Genomic DNA, 19,970 nt, shown 5'->3' with positions numbered 1-19,970 from the left:
CAAAAAGTTGACATGAAATATATGAAGTAATAAAAAGTTTCTTACAGTAATCAAACACTCACTTTCATCTGCCATTTGTATGCATGAATGATGTCAACAACTTGGCAAGTTATATTTCTGAGGAGTAGTTAAGATGAATTTTCCCAGCCAGTGAGTCATTTTTCCAATTATTCCGACTGCACGTGAATGCAACATAAGACCATGAAATGACAGATGAAGCTCTCAGACAGGTAGCTGTCATTGTGGTTATATTTGTAGTGTGGACTTGGGAGAAAGTATGTTGGGGATTTCAGGGGGATGTTTCATGGAGGCCTGATGGGTTTAGGTATGAAGTTGTGTTCACTGATGTCACACAGTGTTGGTCACTTGGCTGAACCTCATTGGTGGATGATCTGCACTGAGGAGAATCTTTTTTTGGTGACAGGCTGGAATGAGAGACGGTGACTCGCTGCCATTGTCTGTTTACAGCCGGACACCACCGTCAGTCGTCTCCTCAGAGCTCCCAGCAGCCCCAGTAAAGAATTCATTGGTCTCCTGCCCAGTCATGTCTCCACAAACACTTCAGGAATTTGACTCTGATGTATTTACTCCAGTGACATGAAGAATTACTGTGTTTGATTTTGATGAAGATTGTTAGTAAGATGGAAGTAAAACACGGACGAATCAACACACAAGTCATCACTGTGACGTTTAGTAAAACTTTAACTATCAAATCTTTCAGACGCTTTGCTTGCGGACCTGGAATCTACTACGTCCCACATCTCGAAGCGTCCTGTGTTCTTGTCTGACGAGACGCCCTACTCCATCCCCACCGGAGGACACTCCTACCAGGATGTGTCAGTCCCGCCTCCAGTCCCTCCTCCACCCTCAGCTGAGGCTCTGAACGGGTCCCTGATCGACCAGCCGGACTCCCATCACTCCTCTCAGCAGGTACGTCTCTGCAACCAGAATATCAGATCTTTATATAAAGTCATTTCATATCCAGGTCATGATAATGAATAAGTAGTTTATATAAAATGACCACATGGGGAGGCCTGATTCTTATTACATTTTACACTTAACTTAAAACAATCTAGGTCTGCAACAATTAATCAATTATTAATCAATTATTACATTTATCTGCAACTATTTTGATAATTGATTAATTGGTTTGAGTAATCTTTTTAAGAAGAAAAGGCAAGATTTTCTGATTCCAGTTTCTTAAATGTGAATGTTTTCTGGTTTCTTAACTCCTCTCAGACAGTAAACTGAATATCTTTGTGTTGTGGGTAAAACAAGACGTGAGAAACGCTGATCGACACTTTTTACCATTTTATGACATTTTAAAACAAACAACTATGAACTGATTAATCTGGAAAATAATAGACTGATTAATCAACTATGAAAATAATTGTTGGTTGCAGTCCTAAAACAGTTTTTGAAGATGTTACTTGCAACCACAGCTGGTATCTCCCTCCATCTGTATCATCCTTTGCCATATGGTTCAGATGCAGGCAAAATAATAGACTAATAATTAACTTAATTCATGTAGCGCCCTCCTAAAACAGGGTTTACGAGATACTTTACAGGATAAAATCAACAAACAACTCAACATGCTAATTATAACACAGAAAGAACAATGGCACCTTCAATAAACAATATACAGAATAAGTAATAAAAGACAAAATACAGTAATAAAACAAATAAAAATAACAACTAAAATATTAAAACCAGTTGGTGTAGAAAAGGTAATGTAGGAGATCACAGGAATGCCAAACTATAGAGGTTTGCTTTACACAAAGACTTAAAGCTTAAAAACACTGTTGCCTTAATGTTTGAGTTTAGATTTGGGAACCACCACGAGTGGAACATTTGAGGAACTCAGAACCTGTTCTGGCACATGGAGCATTAAAAGGTCTGAAATGTATCTGTTCCAAGTTTACAGGCAGCCAGTGTAAGGATGCTGGGAGTAATGCGCTCCTGGTTCCTGGTTCCTGGTTCCTGGTTCCTGTCAGAAATCCTGGTGGTTGTATTTTGTATGAGTTACAGTGAGGAGACAGATTTGTCATTTTAGTCATTCATGCTTTCATCTTTCTCCACAAACAGAGACAGATGACAACATGCATGACTGTTACAAGGTTTTAAATTGTTTAAATTTAGATTTTTTTCCAAGCTGAAAGAAGCATGATTTTATATGGCTGTTCAAAATAGGGTCGCTGTCAAGTAAAACACCAAGTTTTCTACATTTGTAGAGTAATAAGCCTGTTATATGAACTCCCAGATTTTTTTATACATGGTAAAAGAGGTTTGTGGAGTTTGAGTCTGTTGTGGGGATCAGTCTGTGGCAGAATGAATGTCTGTCTGTCCAGATGGATGTCGGTTGCTTTCTCAGTTTGTCTCACTGATGTCTCACTCTGCAGTCTTTAGGTTCAGCCCAGAAGAGCTCCTGGTCCAGGGACAGTAGCAGCTCTCCGTTGTCTCACATTGAAGAGGACCACGTATACAGGTAACCAGCCGCACACCTGAAATGTTTGTGTGTAAAGTTTAGAGTATCATCCGTCCTGCAGCTGCTGTTCTCAGTTGTCTCTGTCTGTCTCCTCCTCAGTTTTCCAAACAAACAGAAGTCGTCCGACTCGTCCACAGCAGCCATGACCTCTGCCCTGGGCAGTAACCTTTCTGAGCTCGACAGGCTGCTGCTGGAGCTCAATGCAGTCCAGCAGAGCTCCCCGTCATTCCCCACCACAGGTACACACACAGCCTCGAGTTTGTATTAAAGATGCACCGGTTAGTCGGCCAATTTTCAGCTTTGTGACTGGCTGATGAAAGAGCCACACAGCCATGTTAAATGGTGCTGGTCGCAGTCACACACATGCAAACATGCAAACACGTTCTTGCTGTGGAAGTTCTTCTCTGTGAGTGAAGAAAACACAAAGCTCACAATTTGTAACACCTGCAAGGACAAACTGAGCTGTGTAGGAACAACCTCTGTAACATGGGGGATCAATAAGACACTTAAAACACCATTTTGGTAAGATTAGATAAAATAAGATAAATTTTATTGATCCCACACTGGGAAATTCGTGTTACAGCAGCTCAAACAAAAGTACAGGTAGAAAAAGGATAAAATAAAAAATAAAATACAAATATTTAAAATGGAATTTTAAGATACAAAGTATGAAATTGAACAAACTGTACACTCAAGACTTTATACACCATATACACCTTTCACTTCAACAGATATATTGATTGGATATATGGACAGATATATGACTATGTATGGATAACAGCAGGATAATTACACACATGTTGCAATACACACACAGTGTGTAGCATTATATTAAGAGAAAATGATGTAGAAGTGTTGCTTTGTAAAGGTTAATTGCACTGGAAAATGGATTGGATTGCACAGAATATAAGCAGCAAAAATGAGTGAAAAGACTAGGGCTGCGATTATTTTTACTGATATTGTATTATGATGCAATATTAGAGGGGATGATAATTTTTACATCATTATTCTCATTGAAAAACATTTAAGGTCTGATTTCTGCTGTGATTTAAATTACTTAGTAACTGCCTTGATAATTGATCTTCTTTTTTCTTTTTTTAAAAGAAAATCGTACAAATTCTCTGATTCCAGCTTCTTAAATGTGAATATTTTCTGGTTTCTTTGCTCCTCTCTGACAGTAAACTGAATATCTTTGTCTTGTGGGTAAAACAAGACATTTGAGGACGTCATCTTGGACTTTTGGAAACACTGATCAACATTTTCTCATGTTTTATGGACCAAACAAGAAATCGATTAATCCTAAAAGTGATTGACAGATTAACTGATATTGAAAATAATCATTAGTTGCAGCCCTACAAAGATGGACACGTCTGCAGCACCACAACAGTTTTATAAAAAAGATCAAATATGTGCACTTTGAAAAATGCCCTAGATTATATTGTGATTTTGATAACATTTCTATTAAATGCTCATCCGTTGTAAAGACCGAAGCAGAGAGAAAGAAAGTTGGAATTGGCAGGTCAGACTTTAAAAGAAACTTGCACCTTTAGTTTATGGTCAGGAGACTCAGTTGTCGTGTCCTGTGTCCACAGAAGAGGCAGCTCCACCCTTACCGTCCTGCAGCATCACCCACTACGAGAACGGCAGCGGCCCTGACATCATGGTGAGCCCGCCCCCCCAGGAGAAACCAAAGAGGAACGGGACGAGGCTGGACGAGGCGCGACCCACCGTGGAGAGTCTGCTGGATGAGCTGGAGGGCTCAGTGCCTTCGCCCAGGTACTCGCTGTCGCTCCACTGCAACTTCAGATATATTAACATGAATAACACCAGCCTCCATGATGCTCATTAAGTTTTTCTTCTTCTTCTGGTCTGGACAACGAGAAGCTAATAACAAAAACATGAACCAGGGATCCACCAAGTGCAGCTCGTCTTTCACTGTCCATGTTGGAAATGAATGAATAACCTTATCCTTCGAAGTGAACTTTAATAATAATTTTGTTACCTTTTATTTAACCAAATTTATGAAGTTTTAAATAGAATATTAACAAAAAGCCGTGTTTTATGGAGGGACTGTTTATTGGACCATTTGACAGCTAAGACCCAGATGGGAAACGTTAGGAGAGAGAGGCAGATTTGACAAAAGTCCCCGTCTGGAACTGAACCGGCGACGTAGTTACTGATGTGGGACTGACACACTAAACAGTTTTCTGCCAAGAGAGAGTCGAGGGAAACTAAGGGAACAATAGATAGTTTGACTTCCACTGTTTGCTTCAATGTTTGAATGTTAATATAAATCTTGTTTTGTTTTTTTGTTTTTTTATTTTTCAGCCCCACGTCTCACCACAGTGATTTGGACACACCGTCTCAGCAACAGGCCAGAATCTCAGCTTCCTGTGCCACCAGAGAGCTGGATGAGCTGATGGCGTCTCTGTCTGACTTCAAGGTACAAACCAGCACAAGGACGAAACACTGAGGCTTCACTTTATCAGCTGTCATTTTCCTGATCGTTTCTCTGTCCTCTTCCTCTTATCTTCCTTCTGCTCCTCTGTCTTCCAGCCCAGCTCTCTGGGCTCTCTGCTGGACCCTGCAGGAGTGTCTCCTCATCCTCCTGTCTCCTCCTCCTCCATCACCCCTGTGGCCTCTTCTTTCCTTTCCCACCCATCTGCCTGCGTCTCTCCTGTCCTCTGTCTGCCCGCCGGTTTTGAGCTGCACATAGATGAGGACGGAGGAGACGGCAGCCTGTCCCATCTGAACCGTCCCCTTCCGCACAGTCCTCTGTCCTCACTGTCTGCAGCCTCTGACCTGGACCTGGACCCGATGATAGATGTCTCTGCTTCCATGCTGTCCTCCCAAACTAAGACACTGCTTGTTCTCTCTCAGTCCGCGTCCTCTAACTCCAACCTGATGACAAACAGTCCAAGTCTGTCCAACTCCACCACCACCCCCTCACTGACCTCAGTTAACACCGTCCTGGACCACAAGTCCTCAAAGTCCCCCAGTCCGTCTGTAGAAAGAATCTCACCCTTGAATAAACTCTCATGTCCTCCTGAGACGATGAGCAAACCGTCTTCTTCTTTTCATGACCTGGATTTGAGTTTCTCCACCTCTCCACCTCCGTCCAAAACCCTCACCCCTCCTCTCTCAGCTCCAAAGACTCCATCCCCCCTCCCTGCTGCTCTGTCTGTCTCTCCTCCTGCACAAAAAACATCCTCACCGTCTCCTGTCTCTCCTCTGATGGTCCCCTCTCCTCCGGCCAGACCGCTGCTAGAGTCCACACCGTCAGCCCCGTCCTTGTCCGTCCAGCAGCCCCCGGTGGCGGAGCCGTCCCTGGACGAGGCTCTGGACAAACTGTTAGCGATGAGTTTCACGCAGAATCACACCATGGAGGAGCCGCGGCTGCAGGCGGAGGCTCAGAGTCTGGGCAGAGGAGAGCAGGAGGTGCAGGAGGAGCTCGTCCTCCCCATGGACAGAAACAGCATCCAGCCCGACACCTTCACCAGCACCACCAACACCATTACAGACGAGTCTGTGGATGGGGGCACTGACGGGAATGGAGACCTGGACTGGGCTGACGAGGAGCTGTCCATGTCCTTCCATGACGGACTGGACGGCACCATGACGCCCTACACAGAGAGGCCGTACACAGACGGCAGCATGACCCCGCTGACAGAGGCCAGCTGGATGGATGAGTCCATGACCCCGTCCTCCTGCCCCGGGACCCCAGACGTGGCCCTGGACCTGCCCCTGCTGCAGACGCCCAATATAGACAGAGTCTCTGCATCAGGACACGTATGTGTGTCTACTCCTGCCTGAGACACACCGCCTCGCTCTGCTCACAGTTTGACTCGTTTGTTGCTTTTATGTGACCAGCTGCCTTCTGCTTTGAGGGTTTTTCTCGTGGCTTATTGAAAAACTGAAACATGATACCAGATATTTATCTACTAGTTTGCTCACTAGTATAAACACCATGTCCTTTTAACACAGATATATAGAAGTAGAACTAAAGCAGTTCATCAGTTGATTGATCAGCTGATAGTAGGGCTGCATGATTTGGTAGAAAAGTCATATTGTGATTATTTTGATTGAAATTGCGATTGCAGTACGATTAGTGGAAATGATCAGTTTTAATTTTCATGCACACTGAAAACAAAACTAGATGTGATATTATATATTGAGTTCTGTACCAATCAAACGCTCTCAAGAGGAGGAGAGAACAAGAGGACAGATCCTCTCAGCAGCACCACAGTACCTCATTATAATGCTGCATTTGGCCATATTATGATTTTACTGCAGCTGTGCTGAATTGTGCAGTCCTACCAAGCAGCCTGTTCTTTCTTGCATGTCTATACATTCTGTTTAGACGTGATGTTTTTGTGAAGTTGCATATAAAGATGACGTTAGATCAGGGATCTCAAAGTTTTGGAGAGCCAGCATATGATTGAGGGCCACACAGGAGAACCATGAACGTGTTGTCAGATTTGTGATTGATGCATGTATTTCGTGTCATGCTCCGGAGTCACACAAAACATTTCCGAGGGCCACCAATGGCCCATGGGCCCCACTTTAAAGACCCCTGGGCTACACTAATATTATTAGTGTTATACTGTTTGATTCCAGTTGTGGCTGCGTAGGATTGTTTCTGACATTTCCAGTAACTCCAGAGCATCATAGTGCAGCTGTTAAGTCAAAATTTCTTGAAAAAGAGTTGACAGGGTGCTTTAATTTTACTGTTCAGTCCACAGACGAGACAGAAGAAAACAGTGTTATGTTTCAATTTGCAAAATACGATAATGACAGAAATACAGTCAGACAGAAGCCAGTGGTGTAGAAGCTTGGAAAGAGTTGTTGCTTTGATGCTGCACTTACAAGTAACTCACTGATAATCTGCACCAGCACAGTAACCAGCCTGTGAACCACAGTCCTCTGGACCTGTTGCACCAGTTTTGTGTGAAGAACTCTAATGCAGCCTGTTGCTGTGGTTCTTTGAGTGACTGGGAACTGTGGGGGAGGGGCTTCATAGGGAGGTGTGGCACTGTTTGAAGCATGCATGTGTGACTCTCAGCTCACTGACCTCTGCATCCAGTGTGACTCACCTGCTGAAAGCTGCGTGATGTTTGCTGTGGACGTTTGATCAGCTGCTCACCATCGTTCCGCCTCACTGTAGCTCAAATCAGTGATCAGACGCACGAAGGAGACGCCCAACGTGCACCCGATGTACCGCGACGGTCACCTGCGCAGGAAGATGGGACCCGTCATCGTGAACAAGAACAGTTCTCAGGACCGCCTTATCGAGGAGCTGCAGGGGAAGTTTGGAATCGCCCGCTCGGAGCGCCGACGGAAGCACCCTGATGATTGGCTGACGGAGGGTGTCATCGTCATGTCCAAACCACAGCGTATCCGTGGCGATAGTGCCGCTAGTGATGTTGACAAGGTTGGCATGAGCGTGCTCAGCAGTTTCCCCAAATATTATTTTTATTTCTTTTTAGTTTTCTTCACGTTCTCCTCCTCTGTGTTCTTCCTGTCTGTTTTCTCTCCTCCTCCTCAGATCATTATTCCCCCCGACTCACCCGTCCCTGTGAGGAAGGTGCTCCCACCTCTCTCTCCCCCCGCCCCTCGCCGCCCTCCTGTCATAGAAGAACCTAAGCGACCTCTCCCAGCACAGCAGCCTCCTCCCCCAGTACCTCCTCCCCCAGTACCACCTCCTCCTCCCCCACCTCCCTCCCCTCCTCCACACCCCTCCCACTTGAAGGAGTCGGTTCCTGTTCTACCTCGACAGATTATTAAAGCTTCACCTCCACCCGCCCCGATTCAGGAACCTCCCGCCCCCAAACCAGAGCCCCCTCCTCCCGTTCTTAAAACCCCGACCCGACCTCCACCACTGGAGCCGGTGACTCCACCCAAAGTGCTGGTGTCTGTTGGCTGCCAGACAGAGTACGACCCAATCTTCCCTCCGATGCAGGCACGATCCCCGTCTCCTGTCCTGTCTGTTCTTCACACTTAACACTGACTTCATTCTGTTATATTTCTGTCTATCAGCCGCATCTTCAACTGTTGTCATCATCGCACCGTTTCAGATTATGGCCCAGGGGAAAGGTGGCGTTCCCGGTGGCCCTCCGACGCAGGTCAACAAGCTGGACAACATGCTCGGCAGTCTGCAGTCCGACCTGAACAAACTGGGTGTGCAGACGGTGGCTAAAGGAGTCTGTGGAGCCTGCTGTAAACCGATTGTAGGACAGGTGAGATGATTTGTTAAGATAATACATCTGTCATGTTAAAGGTCAGGAGTTCTCGTTTTCCCGGGGAAAAGAAAATGCCATGTCTATAAATCTAGCAAGTCACCTGCCCAGCTGGGCGAGAGGTAAAAAAGACTTGAACGATTAAATTGTTTTAAAAAACGAGTAATGGTTTAAATAATTTTTCATGCAAAAATGTCAGAAAATGCTGTGGAGCTTTCCTGCTTTTCTCCGTTTGTTATCATATCACATTGAATGTAGTGTTTAACTTACTTTCTCCTACTTTCTACTACTTCAGCTACAAAGAACATTTCCTGAAAATTCTAAAAACAGCACGGAAACTGCACAGTAAATTCAAAATGGCCGACGATTTGTTGGGTTTAGGGTTTAGAGACTTTTTTGTGTAGCTTGACCTGATACATATACCTACTGATTTCCGTCATCATATGTGAAATGTACCACGAGGGCCACTTTGTTGAAAATTTACAGGGGTACAATTGAATAATCTTTGATGCACAAGACCCATAAAATATACATTTTTTTCACCACTTCTGACACAGATGCTCAGTTTCTTCAATTTTTGAAATTGTTTAGCCCCTAAAAATTTCAAGAGTGTCCTCACACTACTAAAACACTAAAGATACATGGTCATTGTAATTCTAATCATTTTTATACTTTGTGTACAAAATGCAGTGTCCTCTTGTGTTTGCGTAGGTGGTGACTGCGATGGGCCGCACGTGGCACCCTGAACACTTTGTGTGCACACACTGTCAGGAGGAGATCGGCTCCAGGAACTTTTTTGAGCGTGAAGGACAGCCGTACTGTGAGAAAGATTACCACAACCTGTTCTCCCCACGCTGCTACTACTGCAACGGGCCCATACTGGATGTGAGTCACTGCTGTGTTTCCACGTTTGGTCACATCTGTTTTTCATTACGGTCGACCGACAGTAAGTGTTGTTGTGTCTCTTCAGAAAGTTGTGACGGCGCTGGATCGGACCTGGCACCCTGAACACTTCTTCTGCGCTCAGTGTGGATCCTTCTTTGGCCCAGAAGGTACTGAGTTATTATTTTTATACAAACTGTTCATTCATCGCAGTGCAAACGTTGGTTTGTGTTTATCTTAACTGATCTTTTGTCTGTTTCTTTTATCTCTGACAAGGTTTCCATGAAAAGGATGGGAAAGCCTACTGCAGGAAGGATTACTTTGACATGTTTGCACCAAAATGTGGCGGCTGTGCCAGAGCCATTTTGGAGAACTACATCTCAGCGCTGAGCAGCCTCTGGCATCCCGAGTGTTTTGTCTGCAGGGTCTGTACAGTTTCAGTATAATACCTCGATAAGATTTATATCCTTTATTTAACCAAGTTAAAGTCTCGTTGTGATGGGGAATAGAGTGACCAACTGTCAAACACGACAAACAAGAGAGCACAATATCCAGTTCATATCCAGTACAAGGTCGGGGACAAAAATAAATTCCCCCAATCAACTCGTGACTAGTTTGAGTACATTATTCCAATAAAGGGCAGCATATTTATTTTCTGCCTTCTTCTGTTCTGTCCTAACTCTGACGACCAACATGTAGAATATTGTGAAAGCTGACGGTTGTATTGGTTTTGGTTTATTACATGTTTTCACAGATAAGAAGGAACCAGCCCAAACAAAGATTCATATATATAAAAGACAACCAATGAGAAGCTTTGTAGACAAACAGAAAAGGCCATAGAGAGTACAGTGATGTATGAGATTTCCACAGACAGTAATAAAACATAAAGCAGAGTGATGCTCAGTGTCGTAACGTCTTCAGGTGCTGCTCAGGTGTTTTCAAAAAGAGCAGGTCACTGTAATCCAGTAAAGGTAAAAAAAAGTTGCTGAAATCAAGTGTCTCCTTGTCTGAAGGGAGAAACAGAATTTATTCCTAAACAGGAAGCTTAATTTAAGCAGAATTTCCACTGCAGGAATTTTCCCCAAGGATTAGGGGCCTTTGGAGGAACTCTGTGTTTCCACCACAGGAACCAGGGTCTAAATTCAGTTCCAGAGAGGCCCTGCTCAGGGCATAGTGCTTTCTAAGAGTACAGGAAATGTGGGGTAGAACCTGCAGTACTGAACATTTCTGGTCAAGTACTTGCAGCTTTTTATTTCAGCCAACATTTTTTAAAAAATCTGCAGTTGCAAACCACAGATGGACCGACAACAAAGTCCAGATCTCTCTGAGCGTTTATGCTGATGAAGAAATCCAGCAGTAATTGGAAACTGTGACCTACAATGATAACGTGCAAATATCTCCTGCAAGTTAAACGGGTCGAACATTGTTTACACCAGGAAACGGTGCCAGAAGAAGCTTTTATTAAAGTAAGAGTACTACTGCAGTAACAGAAGCAGCTCAGACTGGCAGACTGGCCAATGGTTTGAGCATCTGGATGAGTTGCTGGTTCATACGTCAGCTGAGTAATTTGCCTAATCTTTGCAGGTCTTCCAGCAGTGGAAACATGGGCTTAAGGAACATATTTGTTTCTCTGGAGTAAAAGTTCTGGGTATTTAGCAGTAGATTACCTGCATCATTGCATGAAAATACACGATAATGACAGCATCTTCCTCTGCTCTCTGTCGTGTCTGTTTACAGGAGTGTTTCACCCCGTTTGTGAATGGAAGTTTCTTTGAGCACGACGGTCAGCCCTACTGTGAAGTTCACTACCACGAGCGCCGTGGCTCCCTCTGCTCCGGCTGTCAGAAGCCCATCACGGGACGCTGCATCACAGCTATGTCCAAGAAGTTCCACCCGGAGCACTTTGTGTGTGCCTTCTGCCTGAAACAGCTCAACAAAGGAACCTTTAAAGAACAGAACGACAAACCCTACTGCCATGGCTGCTTCATCAAGCTCTTCAGTTAGAGCCTCTAACAGTCCACAGTATGTATGTGTGGGTCAGAGGCGTCTAAAGCTTCTTTAGCACAGACAGGGTGGGAGTGGGATTCATTGCGTTTGTATTAAAGAGGGTCGTGTGTATTCTGACGATGACATGGAAGTGTGGGTGGATCAGGTATGTGCATGAGGTCGAAGCAATATATTTAGTCACGTTTCCATCGGTGGAAAACAAAGTTTAAAAAGAACTCAGTTTTGTAAGAAGTTTTTACAATCACTTGAGGTGTTTTTTTTGTCTGAGTTAACGCTCAGTGGGAGAGAGAAACACTTTTTCTGAATAAGTTCTGATGTAGTGAAGTCACATGACTGATCAGCTGTTTTTGCTCTGAGAGAAGAAGAAACTGTTTCTGCTGTCAACATTGACTGTCCAATGAAAGAAAAATTTCTTCTCGTCCAATTTGAAAAGAATCTTAAAAGACCTCTCCTGATTCTCCTCATCGATGGCCAAGGTGACGGGTTTGTTTCTTCTTCTTTGAGATCTACTGGCAGGTCGCAAACAACTGTTTTTGTTTTCAACCTCTACTTCTACTCTGTTTATTAACGTAGCTTACACCGACAGCGAGTTTATTCGCTCCAAACCAGCTGATGAAAACCTGCCTGATTTGCTTTTTTCCCGCTTGATAATTTATCCTTCTGAAATCCCGCCCCTTTTTCACTCTGTGCTCCAGTAACAGTGAATGAGCTTGGTACCTCGGTCAACTTCCTCCTTTCCTGTTTTCTATACTTTGAAATGCTCTGTGCTCAGCACTTCACTTCAGTTCCAACAACCTGACACAGAAGAAAATAAAATACATGATTTGAGACCTAATTTTATATATTTAGAGATTCTTTTAATTATTGAAATCTGGCTGGGTGAATAATAATACATGTTTCTGTGATGTTAAAAAACTCATAGCACACATTTACTGTCGCTTTACACAATGTTTAAGGTAGCTAATGTTTGCAAAACTTGCTAAGTTTGCTAATTAACACTAAAATGTGGTTTTCTTTTCAGCATCGACGAGCTGAGCACAGAGCATATTTAAGTACAGGAAAAGAGAAAGTTGTTACTGGAGCACAGAGGAACGTGGGAAGATCTTAGGAAGGTCAGTTAGATGGAAACACGGTTACTGTCACTGCCAGATTTAAGTCCTTAAAATTTGTTGTTTAGAAAAATGTCTCTGTCCTCTCATAGTCCCAGACAGATGCACACATGGCAGCTTCAGACATGGTGGACACCTGTTAGTTCTGTTTATTCTACTTTCTGGATTCTGCTTGGAGGACGTGTTCCACTCGTGCATTAGATCAGTGCATGGAAACGTCTGCAGACCTCGTCCACGCAGTCACAACAAATTCAGAGTCTGAGTACACGCTCTGATAACAACATTTGCATCTCATGGAAACTCGTGCACTCATGACAGCAGAAAGAACAACACCAGCTTCAGCTTTGACAGCTGACAGCAGATTTAATCAAAATTCAGAGATTAGGAAAATCTTGAGCTCAAAAAAACATCAAAAAGTGACAAGTTTGTTTTTTTCAAATTAACATCGATATATTAAGTTTTCATTATAATCCCATGAAATGTGTTGGATTATTTTCAACAGGCAAAGAGAAGTTGTTATTTTTAATTCTCAAATATTTCAGATCTCTTCTAGTTTTATGCTGAACACTGTAGAAGTCCATGAAATAGTCTGTGACATTGACGTTGTTGCTCACTGGTTGAGCCTCTGTGTCCTTTTAGAAACAATAAACCTACAGCAGGAAGCAGGTGACCTGCTGTTTTTTTAACTGTACAATATGAACTGTTTTTACCACAGATAAACATGGAAGGCTTTTAGATCATTTTTTTCCCAGTGACTGAAAGTCAGACAGAGCAGATGGATAAATCCAGGATATCTCAGCATTCATGAAAACTTAGTACGAGTGAAATTAATTGTAGTGTCTTTTGATTTTTATATATGCAGTCACTCATTCAACCCCAGAAAGTAAATTTAAAAACTGTCAGTATGGATACCAGAATCTAACAGAGATGACTTTCTTCTGTAAAAGAATTAAGAATTAAATTAATTAATTTTACACACCTCTGTATTTTATCCAAAGCCAGACATCATGGATGGATGAAGGTCTTCAGTCTTCACTTTCACTCACATACAGCGTGTCTGATCAAACCAGCCAGATCATTCCTCATCTTTTCACAGAAGAAAAGAGAAAACAATCTGTTTGTTGTCTCGCACAGTGAAGTTGAACCACACACACACACACACACACACACACAGATATTGGGAGTATACTGTTAGGGGTCTACTGTCTCTGACTCTACCGTTACTGTTTCTGAGAACGTCCTGACAAGTATTTTGTAAATATCCAGTGCAGCTACGTTGTAAAGCGAAGCGCTGGCTGCTCAGTGTGAACATGTTTAATAACCACTTATTCAGAGAGGGGGGGGGCAGGTAGGAAGGTTGATGTCATTACTGTACTGAGAACTAATGAATGTTATTCACTATTTTGAAAGAAGAAGTACATAATGGAAGAAAATATGTCAGATTTGCTGTGATATTCCAATAACTCTATTCAACTGTGGATTAACAACTTTGTATTTCAGCATCAGCATTTATTTCAGCAGTAACAGGCTGTCTGTGCCGTTGTATCGGTATAATGGGATATGAAAGGCCTTTTGCCAGTATGATGCGTAAAAAAAGATTCTGTAATGATTCTAGAATGAAAAACTTTCTCCTGACAAAAAGTGTGGCAAAATAATGACTTACGCTCGCAAAATAATGGAAAACTACTAAACAGTGGCTTAAAATGACAAAATGATCAGGTAGTGTGACAGCAGTGAGTTAGTGTGGCAAAATGATGAGAAATTAGAAGTTGATATTTTGAGAGATTCTCTGTTTCTTACAGGATCTTTTTTTTTTTTTGGTCACATTGGCAGGAAGAGGCCGACGTGTGTAACACCGCTGGTTAATTCAGTAAAATACTGATAACAGGTAATTATTCCACAGTGATGTTTTCATGTTCTGAGTGTGTGAGTCCAGTGAACAGTGCAGGAGCCTGGAGGTCTGTCAGACTCAATGGAAGGACTGAGATGACTGAGGAGCATCTACTGTATAAGCACCAGGTCACTTCTGTTCATGGTGAATCATGACCTGCAGCACATCTTCATGTAACGGGCCTTTTTTTTTTTTTCGTCTTGTTCAGGGAATTCTAGAGCCTTAAATCTTCTTTTCTCACTCTGTTTAAGATCTCGTGTAACAGTTCAATTTTCAAATCAGTTTAGTCAAGTTCTATTTAACCAAAGCCATACTTTCTTTGAGTTGTTTTTGTGTCTTTTCACTTTTTTTTTTTTCCTCTTTTCACTTGGAATGTCAATAATAGTTATGAATGGTGAGATTCATCCTCAACTCTAGTTGTGATTACGCAAATAAATTCTGTTTTGGTATCAAAATGTGGTCTAGGGTGTATTTGTGATGTGCTTCCACTCCTTCATCCTCTTACTACTCAAATTTTAAAGAAGAGGAGTGAAGATTAGTTTATTTTGAATGCATAAAGAAATACAAGGAGGAACTCTGAGGTATCTGTAGTTTGAGTAATCCTCAAACTGAGGATCCCAGCAGTGGACTGAAGAGATGAGACCTTTTTTATTGTAATTTCAGACTTTATTAGACAATAAAACATTTAACAAGTTTATCATTCCAACAACAATAACAAGGTTCTGTACATTGGAGGTTATGCACAGATTAAAAAAAAACATTAGGAAATATATCTAATAATTTAAATAACATTAACAACCAAACATGCTAAATTAAATGAAATTGCAAATGTAACAATCAAATAATTGATTTATTTTGTTTTTTGGCTGTTTTGGTCCTCATTTTTTTCCAGTCTAAAGAAATATACAAATGAAACAAATACAGAAGCAGGTTTACTAATTTTAGCTGTCTGTATTATTTCTCTTCTGCATTTATTATTAATTTTTATACTTGGAAATTATCTGAATTCCCTGCGTATAATTCCGGTTGAGTAGTTTTTAATTATTTGTTTGTTTAGTCATTCAGAAAATAAATAAAATGTTCCGATAGAAAAAGAACATACTTTACAGAATCTGTAGGTTTTTATCGTCAGTTCACGACTTTTACCAGCTGATGGCAGTAATGCAACATTCATGTCTTACAACCACCAGAAGACTTAAAGAAGAAGGAGAAGAAGCGTGACGTCGTTCCCTGCTGTGATTGGACAAAGTACCACGTGATTAAGTCGTCACACCCGGAAGAATGACATATTTATTTGTTACTACATTTCGGGTAAGTCGAGCTCTTTTCTTCAGTTTATTATTTTTCTACAACACGTCGCGTCTGTTTGTAAAAGTTTAATAAACCCTGAAGTCCTGTTTGCTGAACTTCTGTTAGATCTGAACCAAACTCCGTTCAGAAAATCAACGTTTTTGTGTCCTTGTTTATCAGAGAGCGAATCTTATTGAATCAGTCACGCTACATTTTCAATATTTGAAAGGTTCTTCAATTCGGCATAAATACATGAAGTTTATCAAAGAATTATCAACGAATTTCTGCGAGGAACGTTTTAAGTTTGAAATCGGCTGCTTGTGTTTTCTGATGAAAAACCGCTCAAACTTAAAAGTTTGAAGGAAAAACAGGAAACAGTTTTTATATGAATGAACGCTGCTGTTTGAATTACAGACCTTTAGTCAGTTAAACAGAAGACTGAGATGATTAATCTGCTGATTATTATGACAACAATTAATCGATGATCAATTGAGCGTCCTTAAGTATTTGATCAAGCAAATAAAATGTAATCGATCTATTAAGTAAAGATCTGAAATATAACAGATTTTTTAATGAGTGTGCTCCACATTTGATCAGATATTTAATCACATCTATTTATTATGTAGGTCTTTATATTAGAGGCAGACTGATATATCAGCCTGATATTGGCCTGTCACAACTATATCAGTCTATATTTATTGATTATTTATATACATTTTATTTGTTAGCTTCATAAACAGCATTTTATGAATAAACAATGAACTGAGTTACTGTGATTTTATTAGAAGCAAACATCACGTTTTGTCGGTGGCTTCTTCACTCTGTAGCCAAATCTTTATGTTTTTCTTATAACAATTAATCCATTAATTTATGGTTAATGTTAACACTGATTGTTTAAGATAAGTGCTTAGAATTTGTAACCCTAGTTGTGTCCCACATCACTTTTTTAGTTTCAAAAACGGATTAATTTCATTTTCATTTTTCACTGCATCAAAGGGAACATTAGCTGTTTGTCGCTGCCTGATGACGTGTCCCGATTGTCGGACTGATATAAGATGTAACTGATCATTGAAATTAGGCGTTTTAATGAGACTTTTTTAGTTATTTGATCTGATGAGATATAAAAACAAGTAAGCTTTTAGCAGAACCACTGGTTCCACTAGAGACACTCTTTGGATTCGACCCACTGGGTGAGAATAGTTGGTCTATAAAATGTTGAAAAAATCCATTTACTGACATTAACTGTCAGAATTGGAAGATATTTTTTTATATTTTCTTCTTGAAAAATTACTAAAAAGATTGATTTCTTATCAAAATAGTTGCCAATTAATTTATTTTGATTGACTAATTGTTGTAGCTAGGGTTGCAACTAATGATTCCTGTCGTTGTTGATTAATCTGTGGATTATTTTCCTGATTAATCAATTAATTAATGCTGTCAAAATCTTGTCAAAGAGGTCCAAACATGTCCATCTGTGTGCTGCATACTCAGACCTATTTTTCAAGTCTTTCCTGTAATGTAGTCTTTTTCATTATCGATCAATATACTAATCAATTTGTAAAATGTCCACAGGACGTCCTCAGAAACCAGAAAATGTCCATTTGAGAGCGACGACTTTTTCTTAAAAAATGACTAATCAGTTATCAAAATAGTTGGCAGTTAATTTAACAATCAATTAATTGATTGATCATTGCAGCTCTAAGTGTTTTATTTATGAAGAAATAATAGATATCAGAGAAAGGAGAAGGTTGTTGTGGCGTCCTGGTTGTCAGTGTCTCATCAGTGATGTATAAAATAATAGTTGAGAGTTTTGACAGAAATGTTTTTGACACACGATTGATCGTCCTTCGTCCGTCTCTCTGACTGTCAGGTGTCTTAATGCTACGAGGACACAAGCTGGACCAACATGGCTTCCTACTTTGATGAACACGACTGTGAGCCCACCAACCCTGAGGAACAGTATCGTCAGAACGCTCTGCTGGAACTGGCCAGGTGACGCCGCTCAACACACACCTGACTCATTGTGGTTAACAGTGTGCAGGGCTCTGATTGGCTGCTGGTGTCTGTGTGTAGGTCTTTAATGCAGGGTCTGGACTTGATGGACTCGGGGGCCTTCGACCTGTCAGACTGGGACCAGAGACTTCCTCCTCCAGCTGCCAAAACAGCTGTTCAGACCCTCACCGTGGTCGTCATCTCTCCGGAACAAGCAGGTGACAGTCGAGCCGCCATTTTTTACTGACAGCCAACATTTTTCTCACGTTTTGTTGTAAAACTGTTGTTCAGTCAGTCTGGATTCTGTCTGTCGCTCTTGTGATTTCTGAGCAGTGATGGTAAACATGATGATATTTTACATGATGAAACTGGACTGAAATTCACAAAACAGAGGAAAACTGTGTATTTTTGGGGTTAATTGTCCCTTTAAATGTAGTAAACTTACATCTTTTGGAAATTTTAGGAATTTGATCCTAAACCTCCCAACTTCTGCTTGTATCTGTGTTACGAAACTCTAATTTATTTTACCTTTTAAATATTTTAATTTATCAAATTATCTTCCCTAATTAGAACATTTTAATGTCTTTTATTGGCCAGTTGTTGACTTTTCTTTGTGAGTGTGTCTCGTTGTGTTTGTTCTTCTTTTATAAAAGATCTCTTGAGTATAAATGTAGAGGGAGAAGTGATGCTCACAGCGAGGCTGAGGGATCGTTGTTTGTAGTTTGTGCCTGAGTGACTTTTTTCTTCAGTTGCTCCAGTGAAACCTGTCATTATCATCAGTCAGAGCTCCTGTGTGAACGTGAAGCAGTCTGATGCAGGAAAAGAGAAAGCGTATTTTACAAACCTTTCCTGGATTAATGACATTAGAGGGATATAATGTGACCTTCTCTCCTTGCAGACAAAGGTCTCAAGTGTCCTGTGTGTTTGCTGGAGTTTGAGGAACAGGAAACGGTTCGAGAAATGCCCTGCAAACACCTTTTCCACTCAGGATGTATTCTGCCATGGCTCGGCAAGGTAAAGCTCACACATTCATAATTCAGAATTTAATTTACCATCAGATGTGTGAAGGAAACGTTTGACTCAGAGTTCTTTTTAAATCTGTAGACAAACTCCTGTCCGCTCTGCAGACTTGAATTACCAACCGACAATCCAGAGTACGAGGAGTTTAAAAAGGACAAGGTGAGTGAGTTCAACTGATCCTCGTTTTCTAACCACATTTTAAACACGACGTCCTCCTTTATTATTGTTATTATTATTATTTTCTCTTATTAATATTTATTTTCTGCCCTGCAGGAGAGAAGGAAGCAGAGGGAGCACCGGCTGGAGGATCTACACGGAGCCATGTACACATGACACGACGGCGCTGGGGTGACATTTTATTGAATATTATGAGAAAAAAAACAATGAACGTCTCAGGAAATGCAAAATGCTGCATTCATGTCATTTCATACAGAATCCAAATCCAAGCATTTGGATGGGAAATAAGTTCAAAAATAAGATGTCAGCCTCATATTTGAGTCAGAATTATCAGGAACTCTGCAGAATATCTGCAGATCAATTTAAATAAAATCAAGGTAACAATTTAAGCTTAATTTTTAAGTTGCTTTCCTTCTTTCCATTCCTTTGACGTGGTGTGAATGCAGCATCAGGTTCGTGAACATTGAATTGAAAATGTTTTTAAGTTGGATAAATGCTCTTTTCTTGCTGTTGTTAGGAGAAATATGTTTTAAGATCAGTTTGCTGTTGACAGCGGCGCTGAAGCTTTTCAGTTCAGCCTCTTTATTCCTTTTTTATATAAATTTATGAGCTTTCAATGCACAAAAAACACATCTCTATTTGATAATAATTATTTAAAGACAGGAAGGAAATATGTTGATATAAGTGCACACTTCATTAAGTCTGGGTTCTCATTAATGACTGATTAAAACTGAAGCAGCACAGACAGAGATCCTCACTTTCAGTTAAACTCAGATCATTTCTGTAACTGTCTGTTAGTCCCTGTTGGGTAAATTGTTTAAACTCCACACTCTGCAGATTTGTAGTCTGTGAGCCAAAGCAGAGAGGATTTATTTTTTCAG

The 19,970-nt window shown here is 41.1% G+C and overlaps 2 protein-coding genes across 3 annotated transcripts in view; both read left to right on the top strand.

Moving 5' to 3' along the window:
• The window catches only part of pxnb (paxillin b), a 28,965-nt gene extending 16,210 nt beyond the window's left edge, over window positions 1–12,755 (top strand). The window contains exons 2-14 of one of the 2 annotated variants that reach the window (XM_084727806.1): window positions 722–930; window positions 2,400–2,485; window positions 2,585–2,724; window positions 4,078–4,261; window positions 4,814–4,928; window positions 5,042–6,274; window positions 7,650–7,916; window positions 8,031–8,444; window positions 8,560–8,721; window positions 9,433–9,606; window positions 9,692–9,773; window positions 9,880–10,028; window positions 11,341–12,755. In XM_084727806.1, coding sequence (XP_084583932.1) covers window positions 722–930; window positions 2,400–2,485; window positions 2,585–2,724; window positions 4,078–4,261; window positions 4,814–4,928; window positions 5,042–6,274; window positions 7,650–7,916; window positions 8,031–8,444; window positions 8,560–8,721; window positions 9,433–9,606; window positions 9,692–9,773; window positions 9,880–10,028; window positions 11,341–11,607 — 3,482 coding nt within the window. In that variant the 3' untranslated portion in view covers window positions 11,608–12,755. The remainder of the gene's footprint in view (window positions 1–721; window positions 931–2,399; window positions 2,486–2,584; window positions 2,725–4,077; window positions 4,262–4,813; window positions 4,929–5,041; window positions 6,275–7,649; window positions 7,917–8,030; window positions 8,445–8,559; window positions 8,722–9,432; window positions 9,607–9,691; window positions 9,774–9,879; window positions 10,029–11,340) is intronic. The other variant, XM_084727807.1, reaches the window with a different exon arrangement.
• Window positions 12,756–15,797: 3,042 nt separating this feature from the next.
• rnf181 (ring finger protein 181) lies at window positions 15,798–19,484 on the top strand. The gene is made up of 6 exons (XM_084727805.1): window positions 15,798–15,921; window positions 17,771–17,892; window positions 17,974–18,110; window positions 18,791–18,906; window positions 18,997–19,071; window positions 19,186–19,484. The coding sequence occupies exons 2-6, from the start codon at window positions 17,807–17,809 to the stop codon at window positions 19,243–19,245; spliced, it is 474 nt and encodes a 157-aa protein (XP_084583931.1). The 5' UTR covers window positions 15,798–15,921; window positions 17,771–17,806; the 3' UTR covers window positions 19,246–19,484.
• Window positions 19,485–19,970: the final 486 nt, after the last annotated feature.

This window comes from Lutjanus erythropterus, chromosome 10 (genome assembly GCF_056507025.1).
Source record: "Lutjanus erythropterus isolate fLutEry1 chromosome 10, fLutEry1.hap2, whole genome shotgun sequence".
Lineage (NCBI taxonomy): Eukaryota > Metazoa > Chordata > Actinopteri > Lutjaniformes > Lutjanidae > Lutjanus > Lutjanus erythropterus.
Note: the sequence above shows the minus strand (reverse complement) of the source record. Positions and strands in the feature narration are given on the sequence as shown.